At 42.8% G+C, this 24,372-nt stretch overlaps 2 protein-coding genes and 1 long non-coding RNA gene across 5 annotated transcripts; 2 read left to right on the forward strand and 1 right to left on the reverse strand.

Annotated features, from left to right (window-relative positions):
• The first annotated feature begins 789 nt into the window (after positions 1-789).
• mtcl3 (MTCL family member 3) lies at positions 790-8,745 on the forward strand. The gene is made up of 11 exons (XM_085473254.1): positions 790-894; positions 1,988-2,773; positions 3,014-3,238; positions 3,372-3,530; positions 4,178-4,249; positions 4,620-4,939; positions 5,166-5,325; positions 7,244-7,313; positions 7,531-8,077; positions 8,184-8,313; positions 8,428-8,745. The coding sequence occupies exons 2-11, from the start codon at positions 2,048-2,050 to the stop codon at positions 8,536-8,538; spliced, it is 2,520 nt and encodes an 839-aa protein (XP_085329380.1). The 5' UTR covers positions 790-894; positions 1,988-2,047; the 3' UTR covers positions 8,539-8,745.
• Positions 4,546-9,848, reverse strand: LOC146698224 (uncharacterized). Its single transcript, XR_014923002.1, has 5 exons — positions 9,783-9,848; positions 9,203-9,311; positions 8,150-8,318; positions 7,882-8,046; positions 4,546-5,295 (listed from the first exon to the last, which is right to left on the reverse strand). It is a non-coding gene; the product is annotated as an uncharacterized LOC146698224 (long non-coding RNA).
• On the forward strand, positions 9,573-23,197 carry mtcl3a (MTCL family member 3a). Of its 3 annotated transcripts, XM_085473252.1 has the most exons (8): positions 10,038-11,229; positions 11,460-11,627; positions 15,809-16,111; positions 17,913-18,458; positions 18,721-18,800; positions 19,016-20,843; positions 21,675-21,710; positions 21,793-21,856. In XM_085473252.1, exons 1-7 carry the CDS (start codon positions 10,807-10,809, stop codon positions 21,690-21,692), a joined length of 3,366 nt encoding a protein of 1,121 aa, XP_085329378.1. In that variant the 5' UTR covers positions 10,038-10,806; the 3' UTR covers positions 21,693-21,710; positions 21,793-21,856. The 3 variants fall into 3 exon arrangements, with proteins under 3 accessions (XP_085329379.1, XP_085329378.1, XP_085329377.1); XM_085473253.1 differs by lacking the exons at positions 10,038-11,229; positions 21,675-21,710 and adding an exon at positions 9,573-9,883 and having other exon boundaries at positions 21,793-23,197; XM_085473251.1 differs by lacking the exon at positions 21,675-21,710 and having other exon boundaries at positions 21,793-23,197.
• The last annotated feature ends 1,175 nt before the right edge of the window (positions 23,198-24,372 follow it).

Raw genomic sequence — 24,372 nt, forward strand, 5'->3', positions numbered from 1 at the left:
GAGGAATTCCTGGCCTGCTGATGGACCCATAATGAACATGTGGCCTAATTATAGCAGGGGGGTTTTAGTGAATGTAGAAAATGGTAGTTTTACGGGTTTTAGAATTGTTTTTAGTAGAGAGCAAACATTTTATTATGTACATTTTAAGGGTGTTTTTATTTGTGCTCCCTGGCCTAGTAATAAACTGTTTCTGATCAGACCTGCTTCCTCTCTGTGCCCGTGGTATCTGACTCGCTTGCTCCCCCTTGTATTTTAAAGAATCTTTCTTTTTAGCGTGACATTCTGGCGCGACCGCTTTAGTGTCCGCCGCGCGCTACACTCATATGTATTTCGCTTAAAAGCCACAGAGGGAAGTGTGACTTCTAATGTATAACCAAAAGTCTAATAAGCAAACAATGTTACACATTTGAATTAGAATATTTGCTTATTTTATGGAATGTTGTTTTTAAGTGTCTGTACAGTATCTTACTGTATATGCAAATATACATCATGCTGCATAACAAAAAATATATATAAATGATGGGTAAATGATGCTTATATGCTTTTAAAATAGAAGACAATCATACGCCCTGCATGTGCAGACAGTCTAAAAAAAAAAATTAATGATTCAATACCAGGTTAATATAATGCTGCGAGAACCTGTGTCCAATCACAATTCAGAGCGAGGCATCGAAAGCAGGACAGACTGAGGCTCCTGCCTTCTTCCAATGAGAGGAGCCCAGCTTCGTTTCCGTGCAGTTCGGCCCCTCCCTGCGATGATGTAATGTGATGAATATTGAAACAGGTTGCTCGGTGGTCGGGAGGCGCTCGAGTCAGCATCTCTTCTGCATCCCCATCATCACTACCCTTTAGCATCCGACAAAAAGAAGAAGAAGAAGAAAATTCCCAGAAAAGGTAAGAGATGGATTTGAAAGTGCATAATTTCCACGTGGCGATACCTTTTTTCTTTGAGTACTCAGGCGTGTTTTAGATGAATGTGGGCAACAATAACCTGTATGAAGGGCAAATGTCTGACTGTATTCCACATTATGTTCTCAGGCAGGCCTCCAAGGTGGGATGATTTACACTTGCTGCTGCTGTTTGTTTGTAGAAGACACATCAGGCAATACATGAGCCCGTATGAGCAGTTTTTTCCCCTCAGTTTGGACTGATTTAGTATTCTTTGGTTTTTCGGCGCTAAATAGGAGACTGTGAGGCAGCCAGTCGATTCCTGGTCCATTTAAAACTGAAGCAACAAAGAGAGAAAAAAGCATGAACAATGCCAGCTGTGTAATAGCTTAAAAAGGGCGTTTTTCTTTTATTGCCTCTGACACTTTTGTCGCTCATCTTCCATTCAAGTAATGAGTCAGCGGGCATGTTGGAAACGAAGAGTAAGATGATGGCTGACAGGAAACAGCTATCTCCGGATGAGTGTGAGAGTGGTTCTTAGTGATCCATCACGAGGCTGGATCGCCCTTTGTTTCTTTCAGGGCGCTCGGGGATCAGATCAGGGGCCACTCTGAACCGGCTGTTTGTCAACTGAGCAAGTAGCGCTGCTTAATTGGCTGGCTGCTGTCTAAGGTTTAATAGCCAATGACAATAGGTTACATTAACCTCGCAATCTCTCTCTTTTTCTCTCTCGCCCACTTCCCACCCGTTGGGTGCGTGTGATGTAAATGTGGATTGTCTTATTACCCGGCCGAGCTGCAGCTGATCTCAAACACATCTCATCTAACAGGGTCTGTATGACTGACTGCTTAATCAGTGGTGCTCACAACACAACTACTGGCAGCTTTCCTCTGGCAATGGTGTAACCTAATTAGCCTTGCCTATACACGGTGATCCGTGGTGCCTCCCGGTGAATCTCTGCCAGTTCCCCCCAAATTTTATATATTTTTTCCCGCAGGCTTTACTCCAAGAGGCAAATTATTTGATCGACCTGTAGAGCGTCGTTCTTCAGCCTACATCCTCTCTATTTTTTATGTCTAAAAAGTCAATTGTCCCCCAGGTACAAGGATACTGGTAAAGGGGATGGATGTTGTTGATGATGAGCTGATCCTCTGACACCATGATGAACCCATCATCTGCCGAGTCGCCGCGGCAGCCAGACAATAGCAGCCGGAAGCAGCAGCAGCAGCGATCGTCGTCTCCGGCTGGGCTAAAAGACGCTGCTTCTAAAACTACGCAGAAGGGCAGCAACCCGTCAAAGCCCATCACATCAAAACAGGGTGGAGGAGGAGGAGGGGGAGGAAGAAGTAGCCGAGGTCATTCTCCAGTCTCCACGGGCAGGGAGCGGCAGGCCGGAAGCGCTCCTGCCACCAGAGGCGCGGCTGCTGTCCAGCCTGCTGGTGCTGAAAATCCGACGCAGAGCAGGCCCGCGGCGGCGGCGGCAGACAGAGGAGCCGTCCAACCAGCAGAAGACGCTTCCTTGTCCTCCAGAGCTGATCAGAACCGCGTTGTCTCCGACCAACCCTGCGCATCCAAATCCCCCAAACTGAGGAGCAAAAATCCGAGGGGAGGGGAGGCAACTAGCAACAAAAAGAGCTCGAAAGGCACAGTGGGCTGCGGACCCGGCTTCTGGAAGGAGGGATGCTTGCAGTCCGAGCTAATACAGTTTCACTTGAATAAGAGTTTAGGAAAGAAAGGGACAAAGATGCAGGCGAAATCAGCATCTCCGCCGGGCTCTGAGCCCGAGCTGTCCCCCGAGCGCGACAGTTCGCAGGTGGCTGCGCAGCCAGACCAGAAACTACATGAAGAGCTGGAGAGACTGGAGGATGAAAACGAGGATTTGAAGGTAATGCAATTCTACGCCAGGGTTTAAATTTTCTTAAATAATAGGCCATGGTTTTTCTATTCTTCTTCTTTTTTCTTTTGGCGTGTTCAACAGTCGCACTTGTTGTATTTGCACGCTTACTGCATGATCACCGCTGCTGTAGTGCTGCTGAAAACTACATATTTATGGAAGTGTCAAATTTACCGAACAGATGCTGGATTCGATTATTTCATCACGCATTTCATTTCCACGTTTTATTAGAATGAAATCGAGGAGATGCGGGCAGAGATGGATGAGATGCGGGATACCTTCTATGAAGAAGACGCATGCCAACTGCAGGACATGCGCAGAGAGCTGGAGAGAGCCAACAAGAACTGTCGGATTCTCCAGTACAGACTAAAGAAGGCTGAGAGAAAGAGGCTCAGGATCACAGAAAGTGGCCAAGTGGATGGCGAGCTGCTTAGAAGTCTGGAGCAAGACCTGAAAGTGAGTCTTTGGATGTCCCATCATCCTCATTATCATCATCTAAATTAACGATCAAAACAATGACTGGACCTCCCTCCTCTTTTTAATTTCCTATATGCTTTTTTTCTTTATTCTGTCTTGACTCCTCTCCCAGGTGGCAAAGGATGTGTCTGTGCGCTTGCACCATGAGCTGGAAAATGTGGAGGAGAAGAGGACAAAGACAGAGGAGGAGAATGAGAAGCTTAGGCAGCAGCTGATAGAGGTGGAGGTCACCAAACAGGCCCTGCAAAATGAAATGGAGAAGGCCAAAGAGGTGAGAGGCTGAAGCCAGTGTGTCTTCATTTGTTTGACTATCTGTGACAGTTACACAATGCAAATTGTTACCTGAACCAAAAGTTAGACTATAAGATGCCATTTGAATATCACTGGAGAAAATGTGAAGGTGAGGTTGAACAGGGTTCAAGAGCAGATCAGGCAGTAATTCTTAATATACTTTCAGAGTTTTTCCACAGTTTTCCAATGCTCCAGATTAAAATGAGCTAAAATGTAAGTAAAATAATCCCAAAACAAAAACAGAAAAACCTGCTTTGGGTACTCTGGGTTTATAGCAATATAACAGCCAGGTTCGTTGTCAGTGCAGCAGCTCTACTACCCTGCAGTAAAATTACATATTTAGGACAAAATGTCTTTCTTATGATGTGATGTGTAAGAAATATTTATATTCACAAACCAGTTGTTTTTGGGTGTTTTTCTTCAAGGCTCTAAAATAACAACTGCACAGACAGCAGCGTGCTTTGAATTTGAATATCTTACCAGAAACATTCTGGAGGGCGAGTTTAAGCAGTCCTCTTTTTCCATTAGTGAGTGTTCAGTGTTCCATAAATCTGGATGATATCACTGCCCTCAGTAAGAAAACGCCAAGCTGCCGCTGATGGTGATGTAACCACTGTTTCCCCGCAGCTCTCACTCAAAAGAAAAGGCAGTAAGGACGGGCAGAAAGCAGACAGAAAGACTCCACAGACCCCAACAGAGGTGAGTCAGCAATTTATAAGATTATAAAGGTATAACCTTTGGCTGATATGTTTAATAAAGAGGTTATTTTTCCTGTGTAAATCTCCAAATGAAAAATAAATGTGATAGACTGGCTGGAGAGTCATATTTCATAGTGAGTAAAAGTAACATGGAGTAACATCAAACCTGGATCTTGGGTGTAAATTTTTAAGCAGGCTACCAAAGTCATGAGAACACCAGAGAAGCTATATTGCTACTGTATTGTCTCTGGTTTGTCTATGAGACTAAAATACAGAGAACTTAAAGAATGGGCAAAATACTTAAGACGTACTTTATTTATCTCAAAAGTTGGTAAGTTACTGAATGAAATAAATGTTCCATCTGTTCACAGGAAGAAAATGAAGATCTGAAATGCCAGCTAGCTTTCATCAAAGAGGAAGCCATCTTGATGAGGAAAAAGATGGCAAAGATCGACAAAGAGAAGGACCGACTTGAGCAGGAGCTCCAGAAGTATCGGTCCTTTTATGGGGATGTGGACAGCCCTCTGCCTAAAGGTGAGGCTGGAGGGCCTCCCACCACTCGTGAATCTGAGCTGAAGCTCCGTTTACGCCTTGTGGAGGAGGAAGCAAACATCTTGGGGCGAAAGATTGTGGAGCTCGAGGTGGAGAACAGAGGGCTGAAGGCTGAGCTGGATGACATGAGGGAGGACAGGTACTTGGCACTCATTCATCAGAATCCTGATGAGTCAACCGGCAGCTTAGTGGAATGACATGATAGCTGTTATGAAAAGAAAAACTGGGGACTGGGGAACATTAAATATGTAAATTCTGACAAAGATAGTTATTGAAATTATTTCAAGTTTGAATATGCAGAAGCTGGAAGAGTAAAAGCACCCGACGTCCTCATTAACACTGCTCGTCTGCTCTTTACCCCCTAGTCTGGCAGCAGCTGGAGTGGATGGCTCTAGCAGTGGAGGTCAACAGAGCAGAGAGCAGGGTGAGGCTCTCTCAGAGCTCAGGCAGCAGCTTCAGCTGGTGGAAGACGAGGCCGAACTTCTCCGCAGGAATCTAGCAGATGTGGAAGAAGAGAACAAAAAGGTAAAAAATATATATATACAGTGGGGCAAAAAAGTATTTAGTCAGCCACCGATTGTGCAAGTTCCACCACCTAAAATGATGACAGAGGTCAGTAATTTGCACCAGAGGTACACTTCAACTGTGAGAGACAGAATGTGAAAAAAAAATCCATGAATCCACATGGTAGGATTTGTAAAGAATTTATTCGTAAATCAGGGTGGAAAATAAGTATTTGGTCAATAACAAAAATACAACTCAATACTTTGTAACATAACCTTTGTTGGCAATAACAGAGGTCAAACGTTTACTATAGGTCTTTACCAGGTTTGCACACACAGTAGCTGGTATTTTGGCCCATTCCTCCATGCAGATCTTCTCGAGAGCAGTGATGTTTTGGGGCTGTCGCCGAGCAACACGGACTTTCAACTCCCACCACAGATTTTCTATGGGGTTGAGGTCTGGAGACTGGCTAGGCCACTCCAGGACTTTCAAATGCTTCTTACGGAGCCACCCCTTTGTTGCCCGGGCGGTGTGTTTTGGATCATTGTCATGTTGGAAGACCCAGCCTCGTTTCATCTTCAAAGTTCTCACTGATGGAAGGAGGTTTTGGCTCAAAATCTCACGATACATGGCCCCATTCATTCTGTCCTTAACACGGATCAGTCGTCCTGTCCCCTTGGCAGAAAAACAGCCCCATAGCATGATGTTTCCACCCCCATGCTTCACAGTAGGTATGGTGTTCTTGGGATGCAACTCAGTATTCTGCTTCCTCCAAACACGACGAGTTGAGTTTATACCAAAAAGTTCTACTTTGGTTTCATCTGACCACATGACATTCTCCCAATCCTCTGCTGTATCATCCATGTGCTCTCTGGCAAACTTCAGACGGGCCTGGACATGCACTGGCTTCAGCAGCGGAACACGTCTGGCACTGCGGGATTTGATTCCCTGCCGTTGTAGTGTGTTACTGATGGTGACCTTTGTTACTTTGGTCCCAGCTCTCTGCAGGTCATTCACCAGGTCCCCCCGTGTGGTTCTGGGATCTTTGCTCACCGTTCCCATGATCATTTTGACCCCACGGGATGAGATCTTGCGTGGAGCCCCAGATCGAGGGAGATTATCAGTGGTCTTGTATGTCTTCCATTTTCTGATGATTGCTCCCACAGTTGATTTTTTCACACCAAGCTGCTTGCCTATTGTAGATTCACTCTTCCCAGTCTGGTGCAGGTCTACAATACTTTTCCTGGTGTCCTTCGAAAGCTCTTTGGTCTTGGCCATGGTGGAGTTTGGAGTCTGACTGTTTGAGGCTGTGGACAGGTGTCTTTTATACAGATGATGAGTTCAAACAGGTGCCATTCATACAGGTAACGAGTGGGGGACAGAAAAGCTTCTTACAGAAGACGTTACAGGTCTGTGAGAGCCAGAGATTTTCCTTGTTTGAGGTGACCAAATACTTATTTTCCACCCTGATTTACGAATAAATTCTTTACAAATCCTACCATGTGGATTCATGGATTTTTTTTTCACATTCTGTCTCTCACAGTTGAAGTGTACCTCTGGTGCAAATTACTGACCTCTGTCATCATTTTAAGTGGGGGAACTTGCACAATCGGTGGCTGACTAAATACTTTTTTGCCCCACTGTGTATATATATCTTGTAAAAAAAAAATCTACAAAAAAATTGAAACATTTCTGCAACATCAAAAACAAACAAACATTTTTTTGCAGTAACTGCGAAAAATGTAAATATTAAAAAAATAAAAATGCTGACAGCTTTCTAGCACCAATTTTCAGGAAAATTGCAACAAACTAGATCTAGTACTTGACATTTTTAATTTTAGCAACATAAGATGGCAAGTGTTTCCTTGTTTTTCTTTTGGGTAAATGACTCTGATTGATGCTAAACACACATCAGGATAACACTGAGTTTCCTCTTCAGGTGACAAGTGAGCTCAATAAACTTAAATACAAGGCTGGGTCCCACGAACCTGGATCAAGACACGGAGGAGGTTTGTATGTTTTTTAATATTCTAAATGCCTGTCATTGATGTTGTAGCAGGAGTCAAGCAACTGCACTGCAAGTAAAGAGGCATCTCTTCTTTTTAAGCTTATTAAATGTGAACCAGGTGAAAAAAAATGTGAAAAAAACCCCCTCCAGGAGCTGCACATTCAACCCTAATTTGAACTAATGCTCCATTTTCCATTGTTGCATTATTTCAACCCCAGGAGGAGCTGACCCTGCTAAAGTGGAGGCTCTCCAGGAGGAACTGAAAGCAGCGCGTCTGCAGATCAACGAACTGAGTGGCAAAGTTATGCAGCTCCAGTACGAGAACCGCGTGTTGCTCTCCAACATGCAGCGCTACGACCTGGCCTCTCACCTGGGCATCCGTGGCAGCCCTCGCGACAGCGATGCAGAGAGTGACGGAGGGCGGGACGATGACACACCTTCAGCCTCGGCTTCCTCCCCTCGCCTCCTCCCGCCACATCGCAAACGCGAGGGCCCAATTGGAGGAGAGAGTGACTCAGATGAGGTGAGAAACATCCGCTGCCTCACCCCGACGCGCTCTCTTTACTCACCTGTAGATAGTCGTTTTTTATCCAGAAGCCTGAAGGACCGGCAGCAGATGATAGACATCCGCATCGAGGCGGAGAGGCTGGGTCGGACCATTGACAGGCTCATCACTGACACCAGCACTATCATTTCTGAGGCCCGAGTATATGTCACCAATGGGGAGCTGTTTGCTAGGTTGGATGAGGATGAGGAAGGTGGCAGGTAATTGTTACATGAAAAAACTATCACAGTTTTGTGTGATCACTACACTGTCGTAGTCTCCTCCAAATTTACCTGATTTTGAAAGTCCAAACTTGTTCTTCCTCAGGATCAGAGAGCACGAGCTGCTGTATCGTATCAACGCACAGATGAAAGCCTTCAGGAAAGAGCTGCAGAGCTTCATAGACCGCCTGGATGTCCCCAAGCAGGACGACAAACAGGCAGAGGAGCCACTTTCTGTAAGCTGATAAAAACAAGAGTGACTGTCACATTTCCCCCCCACACTTTTCTTCTTCTAATGCTCATCATTCTTCTCTTCACTCCCATTTTTCCTTCAACTGCCATCGCTCCAGATGTTTCAGCCCATCATTTTGCTGATCCTCATTCTTGTTCTGTTTTCCTCACTGTCTTATGCCACCATTTTTAAACTGGTATTTCTTTTCACCCTGTTCTTTGTACTGTAGAGCACACTTTCTGTATCACATTATGTTTATTTTTTATTGCTTCTTTTTTTAAAACATATTCATTTATTTCACTTTTTGTTATGTTGAACACATTACATAAGGTCACACAAGGTACAGTTTTTTTCATTTTCCAAGTATGACCCACTCATCTGTTCAGCTGCTTTCAACATTCCCTGGAGACCACACACCTAGAAGCGACAGTGGAGTTTTAGGTGAGTATGTCATTCAATTTTTCCTACTGTGAAAACCTGTGATAGAATTCCCTTCACAGGTCAATCTAGGTTTAAGATGATTCTTTGAATCAGAAAGAAAAGCTGTCTGAAAATACCTGTGAGGGGAAAAGTTTGTGCCTTATTTATGTGACTACAGGAATAAACACACATCTTTTATGAATACTCTGTCAAGTCTGTGAAAATGCACATAGGCCTACACACACTCAAGCACCCTCCCACAATAACACTGACACTCATACTGTAGGACTACATCTCCTGCAAGTTCTTCTTCTTAGGCAGCTGTGCTGAGTCACCACCAAATGTCAGCCTAATGTACAACAGATCATCCACACAGTCACGGGAAGCATAACAGGAGCACTGTCATTTTACCTGCATTAGTGTTGCACTGAGAATCTTACAAAATGCCTCTGGGTGAGTCTGCAAAAGCATACCGTTGGTGAATCTGTTTATCCAGCGGACCTGACCACCAGGACGGGGGCGGAACCGGTCTACTGCTTTCATCCCACCGGTGGGATGTTTTACGTCACATATTAGGGCCAGCTGTGGAGGGAGAGAGGAGGAGAGACGTTGAGGGAAAGGGAGAGAGAGAGAAAAGGGGGATTTTATTCCAGTTAATGAAAGCATAAATTCAGCGGTAGCCTCTCGCTCTCCGATCTTTTTTAACTGAACCGCCGCATTCCAGTTACTTCAGCCAATTTTGCTGGCTGAAATGAAATGTGTATGTTTGGGGGATGAGGACATTCACTGCAACACTCGGGATTATCAGAGGAAAAACAGGTAAGAGCGCAGTGTTTGGTTAAGCTGCACGTGCTTCGTATTTTTGCGCGTGAACATAGCATACTAACACAAACGCTATGTAGTGCATGTAAATGTAAGCCGCTACTGTTATTTCGCCTGCTAATTACAACGTTAATAATAAAAGCAGCACGAGTTAGCCCACGTTTTACAGGCCTGAAGTTACAGACAAGGCTAGAGTCACAGTGGTGGCTCTGAGGATGAATACAAACACACCCTTCGTCGCTTTCCTCGTGATAGTCACCCCCTCTCATGCTAAGACAGCGGATGAGAAATGGCTAAGAGAGAAGAGATGGCAGGCTTTGTTTACTGGGGAGGTAAGTTTCTTTTGCAGGAGTTTGAGATACCGTGTGTTAGTATTACGCTAACAACAAAAAAAGTTTCAAAAAAAAAGAAAGAAAGAAAAATGTGCGCCGTTTCTAAAGAGTAAAGATTAGCTGTTTTTAGCTAACAGTGAGGTGATTTGTTGCCATGGGTACAACACAAGGTGGCACCTCTTGCGACGTAATTAGAGGAGCCCGGTGTAGATTAGAGCATCTCTTTTACTCCTTAATACCCCTGCAGGCGCCGTTCAGCTATTTGGCTTTAAGGGTATAAACTCATGGTTACAGGGGGTAAAAATACTCCGCAGCTCTTACATCAGTGCACTCCACGATATATTTTTGGGAGCTTCTCCCATTCGCCTCAGAGTGGTTACTGGGTGTCTTGTCATTGCTTGCTCTGGATTGTCGCCTACAACGTCTCTGTGTGTGGGGCATAGACGCGGCACGGAGCTGAGCGTCCCGGGATGTATTTTTTTATTTTTATTTTTTTAAACATGTGAAATTAAAAACAGCGCAGGTTTAGGATACAGCAGAAAACCTGCAATTTATTTAAAAGAGAGAGCGAGAGAAAATACCGTAGGGATTTGCTGCAGAATGAGGGCTTAACTTCACCCCAGTGAAGATATGGAAGGGACTCGAGCGTCCTGCGTGAGCGCTGCTGTGACTGCTCACCCGAGCGCTGCTGTTTGGCCGACGTGGGATTTGATCGGCTTTGGATAACTTTTTCTGCCACTGGTCACCACTTGAAAAGCAGCTGGAGTTTACGAGAAAGCATGCCGAACTATTTGAAAAATGTTTCCTACGTATCCCATACGGAGAATCGATGGATCTACTTAAATATTTGCTTTGTGATAGTACTCTAACAATCGATCCAGTCAGGTTATTGTTTTAATGTGTTCTTTTAATGCACTTGAGAAATGTGGAGCGCTTTTGTGAACGGCGCGGGGCTGCACAGTGGGGGCGGTGCTGGCGGGGGATACGTCCCTTCTCAGGGATGGGAGTTTGTCCCGTGCTCCAGGATGGAGAAGACAGACAGAGGCAAGGGAAAAAATCGCAACCCGTTGAGGAGGATCTCTTCCCCACCCACGGTCTTCAGTCAGATCTACGACACGCAGCTCGGTGCTTCCCCCGCAGGTGTAGAGGGTGAAGCGGGGTCCCAGCTTGAGATTCACAGGGGGCAAATGTGGCCAGGTCCAGAACCCCAGCAGCAGCAGCAGCGGGAAGCCCAGCATACACGGCTAAAAAAGAAATTTGAGGATCTAAAAAAGCGACACATACATGACAAAGAAGAATGGATGCGCCAGAAGGAGTCATTGTTGAGAGAAGTGGCTGACATACAAGTAATTGAGAACATTACCACTCGTCTGTCAGCTATACTAAAATATAAATATTTTGTCAGTAGCACACAACTATAAATTGGTGTATTTAATGTTTAATGTTCTTAGATTATTCTTTGGAGTGAAATTGAACGTTTAATCTTTTGTTTGTGTAACCAGCTGTCTATTATCAAACATCCGTCCTCTTCTGAGTTCTTCTGTGATTGTAAAGGAAAAAAATTGGTTTCCTGCAGGGAGGGGAGAACAGGAGGATTCTGTTGGACCTGAAGACGGTTTTAGAAGAAGTGCAGGTGGAGGTGAAGAGAGAAGAAGAGAAGAGAACAGAGCTTCAGTTGCAGTATACCAGAGACAGATGTGCATGGGAGCTGGAGAAAGCTGAACTTAAATGCAGGATTGCACAGGTAAGTGAGGGATGATGGTGACTTTATTTTTAATATATATGTACACACACAGACACATCTTATTTTAATAATTGCATATTTTCTTGTGTTTGCGCATGGCTGGCATTCATTGTGGTGTAAATTGGACTTGCTGCCAATATGGCAGGTTGATAAGTCACAGTGGCTTCTGTCCAACTCAAGCCTCAGCTCCGACAAAAGATTTGCATGGAGGAGACAAACTTAGTTTTCCCACCGAGCCAGAAACCAACACCAAACTTGGCTTTCAACTGCTGGCTCTGGGAAAATGAAACCTTAGCCTGTTTTGGCAATGGATAGCTATTGTTAAACGTGGTGAAAAAGGACAGAAACTACTTGAAGTTAAGTTTGCATACCAGTGCCATGCTGTGTTGGGCACTGTATGGATCACTTGAATGACCATTCACAGCTATTCTTCAAAGCAGTGTGGCTTTAGGGATTTAGCATTTTTTTCTGGTTATATCAGAAAATGGATTTATTTGGCTGCTTTAATGCCTAAATCTTATGAGACTTGTTCTTCCTTTGTAGATCAAAAGAAAGGATACTCTGTTAATATTAAGACTTAACTGCACGCTGACTGCTTTGCATGTCTCTTTGCTCGTTGGAGCTGTAGTTTCTCTGTGATGTTGTGATGGCAGCAGCTTTATCTGCTAGATGAGCCCCATATCATTCCTATCACAGACTTTAAACTGATTGATCTCCTTCTGAGTGAAGTCATGAATCTCCTAAATTCTATAACATGGTGATAGAAATTAAGGGGTTGCTGCAATGATACTGCTGAGAAGTAATAACACTAGAATTAAACTAAGTTCCAGGGATTTGTCAGATCACACACATTGGTTTAACTATCATAATGTAGCTTTTCTGTATGTGAGTAGAGAGCAGACTGTGACTTCTCAGCTCTTCTCTTTGTCCCCCAGGGCCTTTTCACAGTGTGGTTGAAAAATAGCCAAATAAAAACGGACATTTACTGTTCTGCTTTGTGTCCGTAAAGCTCAGTGAACCAGCAGAGCATACCATGATACCAGAGAAACACACACTGATGTTTTCACCAAGATGCTGTAAATGTACTGTATTAGAGACTGTTACCTGCCACCTGAGAACTTTTTTTTTTTGGCACAGGTGTCTGTCAGTGTCTGTCCTTGGTATATGTTTGCAAAGGCCTCATAGGAGTTTGTGCCATAGTGTTTTGTGTTTGTGTCAAATGAGAGTATTTAGAATGTTGCCTCTCATGCACACTCACAGTTTTCTGTATGGATTGCACAAACAGACAAAAGTGAAATGTGACATGCTGAGTAAGATTTACTCCATTGTAGTTGTTTGTCTTGATGCCACATCCTGCCACAGTTTATGTTTTTGGGCACAAAAGCATAAACTGTTTACCAAGAGTAAAAATAAGGCCGCTCTTAAAGATCCAAATCCAAACTATTTACAGCAGAGAACTCTACTAACTGACTTGCAGACTTGTAATTACCTTGCATATCAAATTGGGGTGGGGGTCTATTGTTTGTTTCACTCTTTTCAATTCGGTGTGAACTACTGAACTAAACAAATGTTCGTTGTCTGTGAAACACCTCATAAAGGTTGACAAGAATGAATGCAAATCAATGAGTGGAAGTCAGCCGCACGAACTGGGTGCAGCTTCATTTCACTTTGAAGTGATATGTGAACAATTTCAGCATGGGTGACAAACTCCTCTGTCATTTTCAACATGTTGGTTTCACTGTGCCAGAAGCAGAAGTATCAGTTTTTTTAGTGAGACAAAGCAAACACATGGTGTACTATGATGGCCAGAAATCGCTAGGGCGCTTTGCTTTGAATGTGACCTTTGATCACGTTGATGACAATCTATAATAGTAATGAAATGAAGAATATTTATACATGTCACTCTGTGCATGTATGTTTTAAAAACTGCCGTTAAATGCATTCGACTGAGTCATAAAGTTAAAGTGGTATCAACTGAGCTCTTTAGTACAGTATCCTGCTAGCTGAACAGCTAGATGCTGTTTATTTATTAGTGCAGTTTAAGGAGACCTTTTGAAAGCAGTATCAGACTTTAATTTATTCTCTTTTGGTCGTTTTGTAGGTGGTGAATCATAAAGAAGCTGCGAGATTTAGCCATATGAGTCGTTTTTTTTAAAGTTTGGCTTCACTGATATGTTTTGTAGATTAATTGCTGTACCAGAGATTATGGGCTTCAAGCCAAAGTGAGTCAAATAAAAGGCTGCAGTATTTTATCAGCAGTTGTATGTTTGTGCTCATATATTCATATATTAAAGGCACATCATTTTCTTTGGTGGGCTTTTGTATTTTGTAACTGCTATATGTTGTTTCCAGATACCAAAGAAGCATCCAGGGTCCCAGGCAGAGGTCTTAGCCCCGATATTTCCAGGCATATTTCCCTGCATGCCACTGATTTATGAATGCTGCTGGCAGCTAGGAGACATCTCATTCTGCTTTAGCAGCCAACGCTCCCTTCTCCCTTTACCCCAGCTCCCCGCCTCCCCTTGGAATGTAACATTGTACAAGCTGTGTGTTCGCTATTTATAGTGGGTCACCCTGGTGACACAGTTACCTTTATATACCCTGTGTGCCATACAGTGACTATCAGGGTGGCCAAGAGTAGTTGGAGGTTGTGTATCAAAACTGAATTTAAGGATGTGAATGAGTATGTTTCCTTGTGCTGGAAGAAATGCTGGTAATCTGCGTCTCTGTTTACATGTTCCTGCAGTATTTCCTTTATAAGACAGTTTGACTTCCTTTGTCAATCATTGAAAACTTTGCTTGGCTCTTTATTGTGACTCCAAGCATGTTATTTCTTTATTTTCACAACTTGTTTACATGTAGATGTTTAAATAGAGTGTGGACAGCACCCATCATCATCCATCTCTAATTGTGGAGAATTTTGAAAAGAGCTACAGGCAGATTGTGTTGACTTGTTTTCCTACTCCATAATTTGTTGATCCCAGGCCACAGGCAAAAATAACACCATGACCGAGGTTTTTGGTTTGTGTCTGCGGATGGACACTGAAATAACGCATTTGTGCAAGCTTATGCATTATCTCCCTCTTTCTAACAAACACTACATACAAACTCACACACGCACATGCACACACACCCAGGCACACTAATATACTGTATGCACAGGCGTTGTCCTGGGCTCTTTCCAGCACCAAAGCCTTTTTTTTTTTTTTTTTTTTTTTTTTTACTAGCAACAAAAATGCACATTTGCCACGGAATGCACAGATCTGTGTACTGAAACACCCCCCTGTCCTTAGTTCTGTAAAAAAACACATTCTCTACATCAGATGGGTTTTCCCCAAAACTGCTATATTAAACTGAGGCCACCAGTGCTCTAGTGTTTGTTATTTTCAGGCTAAGTCAGTTTTCTCTTTCTATCCTTTTCTCTTACAGTTCATAGTTTTGTGAGATTTCTTTTCATACTCAGTAATTCGATAACATACTTTCAGTGTCCATGTTTGGCTGTTCAACAGGGAAAATCCCAGGGGAAATGCCCATCCTATCTTATTTAAAAAGGACCTTTATTTAATTAAAACAGAAAATTCAAATTGAATCCAATAAGATTGGCATATTAGTAATGTTTTCAATGCTATTTGCATTGAAAGGAATCATGGTTGTATTCTTATTTGTGTTAAAAAACCATCTTAACACAAATAACTGGATTACCAGACTGTCATTTGACTGAGGTCACATCTGCAGACATATTTTCCTGTGTGTGAAAATGCCATATCCTGCACTGTATCCTGTGCTTGTTAAGTACCATAGAAAAGAAAGTTGAACCCTGAACCTATGAACCTGTGTGTGGGTTCTTACAGGATATTTTCAGTATTCAGTTTTTTTGTCTTTCTCTCTCTTCCTACTTGTGAACCCACTCACACTTATCCCCATGGTGTATTATTCCCCCACTTCCTCCACCTTCTCTTCCTGCCCCTCCTTCATTCTCTTAATTCCACATTTAACATTTTCTCCTACTCCTGCCTTCATGTCTTGTCATCTGGCTTTCATCCTCTGGTTCTCCAATTGCAATTTATCCTTTATCACGACTGTTTTCTACAATGTCTCTCCCACTCTTTTTCTTTCTATCTCCCTTCTAACTTTTTTTCTCCTCCTCTGCAAACTGTGCACTCCCTGTCTGGTTCTTTCAGTTGGAGGGTAGAGAGGCTGCTGGATTGGTACGTGGAGGGGTCCAGTCAGCAGCAGGACCTTGCTCTTCAGCTTCACGGTGCACTCGAGAACAGCACGGTGAGACATTGACGACCTGCAGGGAGAGGGAAGAGCAGCAGAGGATCCTGGCAGATACATATTCTACGGCTATGGACCTGCGCAGCCGCGTAGAGCACAGCGAGAGGGACTGGTTGAGAGAGAAAGCTGAGCTGCTGGAAAGGTTTGACGTGGAGAGAAGGGAGTGGGAGAGCCAGCTGAAGGATATGCAGAAGAAAATAGAAGAGGTAAGATGCTCTTAGTGTGAAGGTATGTCTACATTTCATTAGATTTGTGGTTAAAGGTGAAAGTTGTCTTTACAGTCACAGTCAGGGAAATTTTGTTTTGCAGCACGTTTATATAACAGTAAACACAACAACAACAAAAGCTTATCACAGAAAAAGTGAAACATCCCACCAAGTATGCAAAAATTACAAATGTTGTATAGTAGTTGTTGAGTAGTAGTTAACTTAGCCACTTTTAATTGTCCATCCATAACAGGAAATTATATGATGTATGGCTTCATATAGCTGCTACAGTGTGTAACACTTCCCTCCTTCACATCCTGTTCACCATCAACTGTGTGAAAACATCCTCCCCGATCATTACAACGGAGTTTGAGGAAAGAAAGGCATTGGAAGAATTAGAGCGCTCTGTTAGTCCTCTGGACTCTGAGACAGGCGAGAGGCAGTGATTAGGACTGTCAGTGACCTGGTGTGCTGCAGTAATGAACTCCTCCATATGTAAACATCTATGTTAGACAAGTCTGCAGCAGTCAGAAAAATTACTGGTTTCTTATTTATATTTGGATAATAGAATGTGCTGATATGGTGCAATTGGTCCCACCTTGGTGTGAAGTTATTCACACTTTTCTAAAGTGCAAATTGACTAATTGAACACAAGTTTAGGAAATCCTTGATCTTTAATGTTTAGAAGTATACCTGTTTATGTGAGAACAGCAGAAAAGGTCATTGGTGCCTTACTTCTAACACTATTGGACATCTACAACAAGCACTGCATCTGCAGAAGTCTGGGCATTGCAAATGATCCCACTCATCTTTTGTGCAGTCTGTTTTCACTTATGCAGTCAGGGAAAAAGGTACAGGACCATTCGCTCAAGGGTCACGCTCCTGTTAAACAGTTTTTGCCCCTACATCAATCAGGCTGCTGAATTGAAACAATAGACTAGACATTACTAGCTGTTTACCATCCTGCTATTTTGCACTATACACATTTTTATTTTTGTTTAAATGTTGTTTTGTTTTTATGTAGTTTCATAAAGTTGAGAAATTAAACAAGTGGATTGAAATCTGACATGCCCAGAAAAGCAGATTAGTGTTTTATACCCAAGTAGTTGGACAGAGCAAAAGCACTGGAACAATTTGCTATGAAAAGAACATGTGGCTCTAATTTGCCCCCTTGAGACCAGAAAATTAGAGAGGAAAACAACAGAGGAATAAAGAAGGCTAAAGCGCAGTAGTCCCATCTAGACATTGCATGATGGGAAGGGAGCCTAGTCGGCATGAATTGCTTACTATTTTAAGATTTCCATGGTAGGAGGCCAAAGGTTATCCACTGTTATTTAAGAGAAGTCTTTGAATGTTATTTTCTTTAGTCTGCCGTGGTCTAAAAATGTTCATTAGCTATCTTGCCTGACTTCTCATCATTTAACGTGAAGTTATCATTATGCATAAGCAGTGGATCCAGAATTTTACTGTATAATCATATGGTGCCATTTATAGGCTTCGCACTGCTTGAGCCTTTCATGAACTGTTTTATCTGTTATATTTAATCTCATCCAAAGGTTGAGGTTGGAGTGTGCTGTAGCACACTAGTCTGTTAAAAGATGCATTCTTGTCACTAAATTAATAATATCACTGGATAAAAAAAATGTTATTACAGATATTATTTTTCAAAAATATTTTCATTCCAAATGATATATTTGCCTAGATTAATAACAATATTGCATTTCCTTCACTATTAGAAACCTGAAAGTCTGTCAACATAGCTGTGTAAATTCTGACCTCTATTTCCTCTTCCCATCTCTAGCTGTACTGTGAGGTGAGAACCAAGCGAGCAGGCCCTGGACTGGACAGTGGCAGACCGGATGTTCACAGTGATGCTGTGCATAGACTCAGCATCCGCTCCACCAGCACAGGGTCGAGTCTTCTCAGCGATAACTCCCACTCGGAGCCACTCAGCAGCAGCAGTCAGTCAGAACCAAACAGACATCCATCTTTACCTGGACTTTATCACAACAGAAGCATCAGTGTTGATGGTGGTTGCGGTAACAAAAACAGTCACCACTCCACCTGCTTCCAGAAAGACAGTCTGTGTGATTTTATTGTTGGTAATGAGTTCGCTCGGAGCCAGTATTCACAACCTAAGCTTGTGGATGTATTGAAATCTGCAGGGACTTGGCAGCAAAGCTCAGTCAGTGATAATAAGGAAGATGTGGATACAGCAGAGCTTGATGCTGATTATCACGGAGCCCCAGAATGTGGAGTTAAAAAGGAAAATGTTTGTAAAGGCAATGAGGAAAGAGGCCTGAGCGACGGCAGTGACAAGAAGACAAATACGATTGCTCTTAATGCTGTGAGGGTTTTATCTATTTTTTAATTTGCTATTAACTCTAACACTAGATATATTACATTATATTTGTCACTGGTGGTGTTAAACAGTATACCCTTACTCTGCCCTGTACTTGTATTTTAGTCATCACTTGGTGACCTTTTGCAGATAATCCTCTTTATGTGACATACCACCAGCTCTAGGTTTTAGTGATAAAATACTCTGGCATTACACAATATTCATCTTGTCTCATTGTCTTTCTTTCTGCAACGTTTGTCTGTTTCAGGCTCTCAAAGAGATTGCCCGTGTAAGTGAGGAGCTTTGTAGTTACCAGGATGAGATCAGAAAGAAGAACGGAGATAAGAGGTAGATCCCTGTTTTTATGTTAACTCTCTGGCACCAGCATAGGAGTAGGATAATCTGTGTCTGCTGAAGCTCACCATGTACATAGTGTCAATGCCATGTGTGTTTTATTTCAAAGTGTAAATACATGACATTTCTCTTCAAACTTCAGATGTAAATTGTCTAGATTGATTTTGTAGAAAGATACTGGACTCAGTTTACACTTTGTTTGCTTTCAGGAATCGATCTGAATCTCTGTGCCCATCTCAGGAAAGTGACATACTCTTTGGCCATAACGAAACGCGCCTAGATGTGGATGAAGCTCCTTGTGACCTCAGCCAGATCTACGATGATCTCCTGGCCTTGGAGAGGGAAAATTGGATCACTTTGTCTCCAGGTAACACCTGGCAAGTAAAAAAAGGGCTGAGTGAATCCTGGACAACAAATAACACCGATCCAGATGGCTACACAAACACACAGACAAGCCATGGAGTGCACTCTGAAATGGATACAGCAGCCCCACCCATCCCTCCTCGGACCTCCTCCTGGAATCTGAGCACTCCCACCCATCCAGACACAGAACTGCACATCCCAGAATCTCCAATATCAACTGTGAAGAAGTGCCATAGTCCCTGCGCTTTAGTGGACAGAAAGTGTAGCAGCCCATCCATTGTCAGGAAGTTTGGGGCTATGCTACAAGAAAATGAAGGAAAAGTTTTTGTAGATGGTGTGGTAGCATCGTGCTCGGTGCCTGCTAACTCTAACTGTAATATGGCCTGTTGCCATAACCGCTGGTCCTGTGATACAAGCAAGTTCACTAACAGTAAGTTGTCCACATATGGATCTGTGCAGAAATGCTTCTCTGAATCCAACATACGGACTGCCAGGAAAGATCTGTGTTCAGATTACTGTCCAGGTGTTGGAAATTTAAAAGGTGCTGAGGCACAAACACCTCCAACTGTCAGAGAATTACCTGTAGAGTTGCTCCTGTCCTCACCTGTCAGCCCCAACCTTCAGGGATCCAGAAGAAACATAATGCTGGAACAAAAAACAGCTGAGTTCAACCGAACTTTATTTCAGGCAGAGATGGGCCGTGGGGTCGATGGAGAAGACAGTCTTAATGCAACGAATACCAGCTCAGTGGGTTTCCAACCGGTCCATACAGAATCTGATGTTTTACCTTCCAAAGAGACTAAGTTTGAGCCACATTTTACTGATGCAACCTCTAGCATCATGGGTGTGCATCCTGAAGCAACTGTCTCAGAGTCTGCAATACAGAACCCTGAGGTCCAACCAAGATCAGTAAGATGCACCACTAAACCAGAGGAGGCTATTATAAAGCAAGAACCTCTTTCTGTATTTTCAACTGTTCCACCACAGGCTGTTCTTAGGGAAGCATCAGTACCCTCTCATAATCCTGCACACCATTGTGAGGTCAAGCACAAAGTTCGAACAGCAAGCAGTCCTTCGAAGAAAACACAACACAGAGGAGCAACAGAGGGTCTTTTTTCTGAACCGGTCTTGCCTGCAAGTACTCAGCCAGCTCAGCCTGTGGATGATTCCAGCTCTAAGAAAGAGAATCCCCATGGAGCAAAGGCTCAGTCAGTCAGAGCTGCTGTTTCACTCCAGCAGCTGTCTGCTGAGAACAAACAAAGACAGACGGCACAGCCAAGACATGTTTCAGGGTCTTCCTGCCAGTCTGACTCCTCCAGGCCTGGGCTTCGAATAATGAATGACCATCCGTGGAAACCCCTCACTCTTGCTGCATACCCGAGGCCTGAGGGATCCAGGTCCAACTATGGAGCAGTTGAAAGAATTCTAAAAAATTATGAAAGTGCAGCTCGGGCACAACTGAACCAACAGAACGAGATGCATTCTAACTCTAACCCATTCTTCAGTGCTGCACATGAGAAGAACGCCACAGAACTGGACATGCTGAATGTGAACCCTCTGCCTTTACCTCTTACTTTGAGACACACACAGAGTGCCCCAGTCATGCACCCCAGTCATGCACAGCTAAGCAGCCACAGTGCCAGTGGTGTGAAAGAGATACAGCTTGTAGTGCAGGTGGGTGGAGCTTGACAGAATTATGCACACTTGTATTAATGGAAATGCTTTTTTCATTCAGCAGATCTTCACAATGAAGATGTTAATATAAAGAGAGTTCACTTGAAGAAAGTCTGCAACTATGTATTTAAGTTTGAACAAAATCTATTTAAGTAACACTATATTTTTGGGGCCAGTTGGATGGACCAGGAAGTTGTACATTTTGTCCTGTTCCATTATGAAACACTAGGCAATTACCCTTGACTGAGGACAGCTCCAGTGGGAATGTTGTTTATTTCTGGTATGTGCTAAGAGACAGAGGCAGGCCAAAGCCTCCATTATAATCTGGGCATCTGGGCCATTCCATTGCTTAAAGGCTCTTAACAAAAGGAACTGGCAGTGTGGTATATAAAGTTTAAAAAAGGGAGGTCTGCTCACCCTCACTGGCTTGTCTTTCATCTTTCAATGGTTCTATAGTGGAAGTGTTTTTCTGGCCTTTGTGTTGAAATTACAGAAGTATCTGCAAGAAACCAGCTGACTAAATGCCCTTGGCAGATTGCAGAGTGGAGTGAGCTGAAGTGATTATGCTTCTTTCAAGTCATGCAAATGTTTAAGAAATTGTGCAAGTAATTATCAGCCAGTTTTATTTGACCTCGTGAAAAGAACGTAATTGGAGGCACAACTGAGGAGCACTACCCAAGATCATTCTGAAGTGCTTTTAAATCGGTTCAACTGCAGCATATGTAAGATATTCAGTTTCACTTTCCCCTCGACCACCATGTGTGACTTTTTCCACATAAAAATGCTTTATTTTAGTGTTCCTGTTTGAAATGTGCCTGTTGTTTTCCCTAGGGTCAAGAAGACAACTAATGGAACACATGACAGAATGTAAAGTATCTAAGTGTGTGAATTTGATTGAAGACAGGACGGTGTGATGATCCTAAATGTTAATTCATTTTTTTCCTCTCAGGAAAATGAAGAGCCTTCCTCCACCCACAAGAGCTTTTCAAGACCTGCCCGCCCAGCCAACCGTCGTCTCCCCTCGCGATGGGCCAGCCGCTCCCCCACTTCGTCCTCCTCCACCTCGTCCTCTCCCTCTACCACTCCTGTTGTGCCTCCATCCATTCCCCTTCAGAAGCTCTCCTCTTCTTTTACATACTCACATGCCTTTCACATTGAGACTATCATCATTTGATCTTCACTGTGTGACCGAACCAACCAGAAGCCTTGAATAATAACCTCTGAATTTTGAACCTTTGCTTTTTACTGTTGTATATAAAAATCCGGACTGCCTCTTAGCTACTCCAGACTAAGAAGTGCTTTAGTTGTGAGTTCATCAGCGAACTCTTAGAATGTATGGTATCCAGTGGAGCCTAATTGACCAAGAAAGGTAAGAAAGTGTCTGAAGCAGCTTCAGTAATTCAGCAGTACGCTTTGATTAATCTGCTAGGAATCATACCTTACATCCGACGTTGAATACATCACCTTCCAAGGAATAACACAGCCGGCGTGTCATTTATTTATATTAACCATCTGAAAGGATAATCTCTGCTCAGGTCTGGATTCTAGCTTTGACTAGTGTAGCCTTGCTAATCCATCAACAACAGACACTTCACTTCTCACTCTGATATATAAACTGTATTTACACATTGAAAGTGATGTTGATTCATGATAAAGTGGTTAAACTAAGTAAAATCCAAAAGAATGTGTTTACAATGTACTTTATTTTGTATTTTGCGTGCATCGTGTTTATGTGCTTTTTTTAGCACAAAGTGTGATATTACATATACAACATGTAGCATCATGTTGACTTCAGAGATAAAGATGGTGGATTTTCTTTTAGCATTACTTTCTCCCAAACAAAAGTGTCAGTTTTCTGCCTTCTTGATCACTATCTTCAGTACATGCCTGGATTGTACCTTGCCTGTGACTAAAACACATTGCTTGTGGTTTTAATTTTTCTTTACTAAGCAAAAAGAACATTTACTTGATATCAACAGGTTAAATGTGAGGTTTTTTTTATAACTTGGTACCAAAGGCTGATTTATTCAACATTTCCTCTTTTTTTTTTTTTTTTTAATTAAATGCATTGTTTGTAATTACATTTCTTTTGTCCATCCACTTCTGATGTTTTCTAGAGTTTCTGTCAAAACTAATTCTTGAGCTCCTGCTTAATTGCATAACATGGCTAACAATGCATATGAAAGACGTAGAACAGCCTTTTTCTCTACTTTTCCTAATTCTGAATGGTCACATATCAGGACATTACTCAGCTGAGTAGTACAGTATTTTTGAGTCAAAGTGGTAAATCATGAAAGTGATGCCTTTGCTGTTCATTTTGTGTAATAAACATAAGGATTTTGCTTCTCTTTTCACATGACATGTCAAGAGTGTCTTTGTAATATACCTGTAATATATCTAGGATATGCTATATGTGCTTTTGTCATGCTCTGTTTGTTAGCGACGTTTCTCAAAATTGTTGACAGCTTAAATCGTGTTGTGAAAGCAACAGACCAACATAATACAATATGAGAGGCGTGTTATTATACAGTAGAATAGAAAAAATAATAAATTGACTAGTCCCATAAACAAACCCTTTTATTTGACCTATTTAATATGATAAATATGTATAAGCACGGTGGTTAGCACTGTTGCCGCACAGCAAGAAGGTCCTGAGTTCAATTCAACCATCAGGCCGGGGTCTTTCTGTGTGGAGTTTGCATGTTCTCCCCGTGTTTGCGTGGGTTTTCCCCGGGTACTCCGGTTTCCTCCCACAGTCCAAAGACATGCAGCTTGTGGGGGATAGGTTAATTGGTTAATCAAAATTGCACATAGGTGTGAATGTGCGAGTGAATGTGAATGCCAATGGTTGTCTGTCCCTGTGTGTTGGCCCTGCGACAGACTGGCAACCTGTCCAAGGTGTACCCTGCCTCTCGCCCTATGACAGCTGGGATAGGCTTCAGCGCCCCCTGCAACCCTGAAAAGGATGAGCGGAAGCGAATGGGTGGAAATATGTATAAGCAATGACTTATAACAACAGTTGCCTTGTGGCACTATATGTTGCAAATTAAAGACTCCACAATATTAGAGAGAAAAACCCAACAATCACAAAATCCCCTGTGAGTAAACTCATGATGATGGCGGGGAGGAACAACCCCCTTTTAACAGGGGGTTGTTCTTCATCCTCCCCTGAGTCTGACACAACCAGAGGCAGTAAAGGGTGGGCATTTGTGACTGGCAGGTGGTGAGGGTAAGAAGAAGAGAAAAAAGAAGATCATAGGTAGATAAGGTCAAAACACAAACTACAGGAGAGGGCAGACATTGAGTAATTTATTTCTCAGCAATCAACCCATGCCTGATTCCCAGGCTGCATGTGTCTTCAAACCTTATCCTTTCACTATGAACAATAATTTAGTACATTTTGGACATTGGTCAGACTTTGCGCATAAATATTTATGTGAGAGAAATCAAGTCACAGTGCATGACGTTTCAGCTCACAGAAATGAAGCACCAGAATCAAACGACTGTCTGGCTCCAGTTGCTTCAATCT

This window comes from Copadichromis virginalis, linkage group LG11 (genome assembly GCF_057382275.1).
Source record: "Copadichromis virginalis isolate Kocher_CV1m ecotype Utaka linkage group LG11, C_Virginalis_male_GT1.1, whole genome shotgun sequence".
NCBI classification, from domain to species: domain Eukaryota; kingdom Metazoa; phylum Chordata; class Actinopteri; order Cichliformes; family Cichlidae; genus Copadichromis; species Copadichromis virginalis.